This window comes from Scardinius erythrophthalmus, assembly GCF_964197995.2.
Source record: "Scardinius erythrophthalmus genome assembly, chromosome: 15".
Taxonomy (NCBI): domain Eukaryota; kingdom Metazoa; phylum Chordata; class Actinopteri; order Cypriniformes; family Leuciscidae; genus Scardinius; species Scardinius erythrophthalmus.
This window is the reverse complement of record NC_138235.1, coordinates 3934902-3939901: the sequence shown is the minus strand read 5'-3', so window position 1 is coordinate 3939901 and position 5000 is coordinate 3934902. Positions and strand designations below refer to the sequence as shown.

Here is a 5000-nt window from a genome sequence, read left to right as displayed (position 1 = left end):
GTGTGTCTGACTGTGTGTCTCTGTCTTTGTCTGACTGTCTCTGTCTGTGTCTGACTTTCTTTGATTTTCAAGATTCAAGATTCAAATAGCTTTATTGGCATGGTGAAAGAAATCTTTACATTGCCAAAGCATTCATAACAATAAATAATACAATAAAAGTAAATAAATAAATAATAATAAAAAGAAAATAGAAATTACATGAAAATAAACATAGCACTAAAATGTCTAATCTTCTAATATTTATACAGTTGGTAGCTCTGTCCTGCTGGAGGCTCTTTGGTCGTGACAGGACCTCACGTACCGGGCAGCCAGGGCTGAGCTCGCTGGGCTTTCTCCAAGCAGGAGTGGGAGTTTGTCCATGTCTTTGTCTGTGTCTGACTGTCTGTGTCTGTCTGTGTGTGTGTGTGTGTGTGTGTGTGTGTGTGTGTTTGACTGTCTTTGTCTGTCTGTCTTCTGACTGACTGTCTGTCTGACTGTCTGTCTGTCTGTCTGTCTGTCTGTCTGACTGTCTGTGTGTCTGACTGTCTGTGTCTGTCTGACTGTCTGTCTGACTGTGTGTGTGTGTGTGTGTGTGTGACTGTCTGTGTGTGTCTGACTGTCTGTGTGTGTCTGTCTGACTGTCTGTGTGTGTCTGACTGTCTGTGTGTGTCTGTGTGTGTCTGTCTGACTGTCTGACTGTCTGTGTGTGTCTGACTGTCTGTGTGTCTGACTGTCTGTGTGTGTCTGACTGACTGTGTGTGTGTGTGTGTGTGTGTGTGTGTGTGTGTGTGTGTGTCTGACTGTGTCTGTCTGTGTGTGTCTGTCTGTGTGTGTCTGTCTGTGTGTGTCTGACTGTGTGTGTCTGTCTGTGTGTCTGACTGTGTGTGTCTGACTGTGTCTGACTGTCTGTGTGTGACTGTCTGTGTGTCTAACTGTCTGTCTGACTGTCTGTGTGTGTCTGTGTCTGACTGTCTGTGTGTGTCTGTCTGTGTCTGACTGTCTGTGTCTAACTGTCTGACTGTCTGTGTGTGTCTGTCTGACTGTCTGTGTGTGTCTGTCTGTGTCTGACTGTCTGTGTGTCTAACTGTCTGACTGTCTGTGTGTGTCTGTCTGTCTGTCTGTCTGTCTGTCTGTCTGTCTGTCTGTGTGTGTCTGTCTGACTGTCTGTGTGTGTCTGACTGTGTGTGTCTGACTGTGTGTGTGTCTGACTGTGTGTGTGTCTGACTGTGTGTGTGTGTGTGTGTGTGTGTGTGTCTGACTGTGTGTGTGTGTGTCTGACTGTGTGTGTGTGTGTGTGTGTGTGTCTGACTGTGTGTGTGTGTCTGTGTGTCTGACTGTCTGTGTGTCTGACTGTCTGTGTGTGTCTGTCTGACTGTCTGTGTGTGTCTGTCTGACTGTCTGTGTGTGTCTGTCTGACTGTCTGTGTGTCTGACTGTGTGTGTCTGACTGTCTGTGTGTGTCTGACTGTCTGTCTGTGTGTGTGTGTGTGTGTGTGTGTGTGTGTGTCTGACTGTCTCTGTGTGTGTGTGTGTGTGTGTGTGTCTGACTGTGTGTGTGTCTGTGTGTGTCTGACTGTCTGTGTGTGTGTGTGTGTGTGTGTGTGTGTGTTAGGCTTGGGCGGTATTACGGTAATATGGTATACCGCGGGATATTAAAATAGCAACGGTATCAGTTTCAATACCGTCATACCGTCATAAAAAAAATTATGCATAAAAATGCGTATGCGCGGTTGTCATCACGTGACAGCGTTGAGGCGAAAGAGAGCGAGAGAGGCGGAAAGATGGCGAGTAGCGCACCGAGTGACCTGGTCTCGAAAAAAAACACATCTTCTGAAGTTTGGCAGTATTTCGGGTTTCGACCGAACGAGAAGGGAGAGGCGATAAATACGGACGAGGCAATTTGCAGATTGTGCAACAAAAAGGTCACTGCGAGAGATGGAAATACTTCGAACCTAAGGTCGCATATACGAAACCACCATCCATTCACTGCTGCGAGGATGGGCCCGAGCCCGAGTTCACTCAGTGCAACAGTTTCAACGCCTCCCGAACCCGATGCAGGACCAACTACATCTAGGTCCACCGCCAGTACGCAGCCGACGATAATGGCGGCCTTCGGGAAAACAACAAAGTACAAAAGGGACAGTGTCCGTTGGAAAACCTGTACTGATGCAGTGACAAAATACTTGGCGAAGGAAATGGTCTCTTTTCACACAGTGGAAAAAAAGTCCTTTAAGGACATGGTAAAGGTCCTAGATGCCCAGTACGAGCTGCCTGGACGGAAACATTTCTCACAAACAGCCGTCCCACATTTATATTGTAAAGTTAGAGACAATGTTCAAGTGCTGCTGTCAGCGGCAGACAGTTATTCCTTAACAACTGACATGTGGTCGTCAGTTAACATGACACCATATATGTCCCTGACTGTCCACACCATTACACCTGACTGGAAACTTGAATCAAAATGCCTCCAAACTACGTATTTTCCTGAGAGTCATACGGCGGACAATCTTGCTGCTGCGCTCAAAGCTGCACTTCAGGAATGGCAACTTGACGAGAAAAAACTTTCAGCCATAACCACTGACAACGCTGCCAACATTTCTGCTGCAATCAGGTCCCTGCATTGGCCGTGGCTTAACTGCTTCGGCCACAATCTAAACTTGGCTGTCACAAATGCATTGCATGACCAGAGGCAAAAAACCGAGCGCGCCCTCGGACTATGCCGTAATATTGTCGGGGCCTTTTCACACAGCTGGCAACGTAAGCATGAACTCCACAAGAAGCAAGTGGACTTGGGACTCCCAGAACATAGTCTCATAACGGTAAGCTTTATACTTTATGCTTTTTTTGGTATTCGTTTTATACGTGCATGCAGAGAGTCGGGGGCAGGGGCTCAAATGTAAAAAAAAAAAAAAAAAAAAAAAAAAAAAGGGGGGCATATATGCTTTGCATCACAGAAATAAATTATATTTAAAAGTAGGCTTTATTAAAATAGTTTTTTTTTTAAATTGTAAAAAAAAAAAAAATCTGTATTTTTTATCAAATAAATGCAGGCTTGATGCGCATAAGGGACTTATTTAAAAAAAAATTGCATGCAAATTTTAGTGGGCTACTATTATACTATTGCAGCAAAATTATTAAAAATGTTAAAATAATAAAGTTACCATTTCGCGTGTTGATGTCAGCCTACCCTTCATAAGCCCGGGCTTCATTTAACAAACTATAGTTTCATTAAATGGTAAACGATGTATCGCTCGCTACCTTTTATTATTGAACAAAAAAAGTTTAAAAATGGTTTGTTTTATTTTTCTCCTGCCGTCGAGTAATATACTCACTGAAAAGGATATGGCTCGAGAACATCGGTTCCCGAGCAGACTGTGTGATTACCTACGTTTACACTAGTGCATTTTCATTTATCAAGAGAAAGGAATAATATACATTAATTAACTTTTTTATTTGTGCATTCATTCGTTTATTTAGGCCTATTTATTCATTCATTCGTTTATTTAGGCCTATTTATTCATTCATTCGTTTATTTAGGCCTATTTATTCATTCATTCGTTTATTTAGGCCTATTTATTCATTCATTCGTTTATTTAGGCCTATTTATTCATTCATTCGTTTATTTAAGCCTATTCATTTATTCAATCGTTTATTAATCATTCATTAATTTATTCATCCATCCATCCATTGGCAGGACTGCGCAACTCGCTGGGGCTCCAAACTGGCAATGGTGGAGCGCATCCTCGAGCAGGCCCAAGCGATCAGACACGTCCTGTCTGATGACAGAAGGAGCAGCCTGTCCCTGACCTGGCAGGACATGGACGTCTTGAAAGCTGTCCACGAAGCACTGAAACCAGTCGGTGACTTCACTGATATTTTGTCAGGAGAAAATTATGTGACCAGTTCATGTATCCTCCCCATACTCCAGCTCTGCAGGGACAATGTGTTGGCTGCGTCAGAAAATGACCTCCAGCTAACAAAGTCAATAAAATCTGGAATTCTAACAAAGCTGGAGGCCAAGTATGAATCTCATTCAGTGCGCAAAATAATGCGAAAATGCACTTTCCTCGACCCTCGTTACCGTGGAGGATATGAGACGGATGAGGCATTGGCTGAGACAAAGGCTGAATTACAGGCTGAGATCGTGAGTTTAGAGGCAGCAGGTCCAGTGGCCATCAGAGTGGAAGAGGGAGAGGCGCAACCCGAACCCCCACGAAAAAAGATGACTCTGGGAAGTATGCTGCAAAAAAAAGCCGACGCAATGGCAGGTCCCGTCGGTATCGGCACCGTAGAGGACCGAGTCAGAGCTGAAATAACAGCCTACTGTTTGGAGCCAGTTACACAAGGAGACGCGGACCCACTTCTCTGGTGGAAAAATGCTGCCGAGCGTTTTCCCCAGATGTCGCGAGTGGCACGGAAGTACCTGTGCGTCTGTGCCACAAGCACACCCTCGGAGCGCGTTTTCAGCACAGCAGGTAAAGTTGTCGGTCCACAACGTGCCCTGTTAAAGCCGGACAAAGTTAACATGCTGGTTTTTCTAGCGAAAAATCTTGACGACTAGATTTGATGCCACTTGCCATTCGTTCGTTTTCGCACTGTGTTTATTTCTATTTATTTAATTGATTCAGGTAGCCTATTTTTATTTGGTTTTTTCGTTTAAAAAAAACATTGGAAAGAAGACTGGAAAGAATAAGTTTTTATTTAGGACTATTTCCTTGCAATAATTTTATAATATGAATATTTATGTTAATTTAACTCCGTTGAGTGTTGTGGGATTATTTGCACTTTTTTTTTTATAAACTGCTCTTTGTTTTTAAAAGTTGTTCGGGCGGTGTGATTTCATTTAATTGATTTGTGTGCGCACTGCACCTTTGCACCTCGCGTCTTTGCGCGAAAACTGTTCTGGATGTTTATGTTAATTTAATTCTGTTTGACTATTGTATTTGCAATTTTTATAAGCTGCTATTTGTTGCTAATAAAAAATGTTATTGTTGTGCATGTTGTTTTGTTATTGTTTCAGTA

At 43.3% G+C, this 5000-nt stretch overlaps 1 protein-coding gene across 3 annotated transcripts in view; it reads left to right on the top strand.

The window, feature by feature from the left end:
* Positions 1-5000, top strand: part of hm13 (histocompatibility (minor) 13) — a 44361-nt gene that overhangs the window by 12973 nt on the left and 26388 nt on the right. The window contains exon 3 of one of the 3 annotated variants that reach the window (XM_081387319.1): positions 249-344. The exons of the other annotated variants lie outside the window; for them this stretch is intronic. Within the exon in view, the coding sequence (XP_081243445.1) occupies positions 249-344 (96 nt within the window). The remainder of the gene's footprint in view (positions 1-248; positions 345-5000) is intronic. 3 annotated transcript variants of the gene reach the window in all.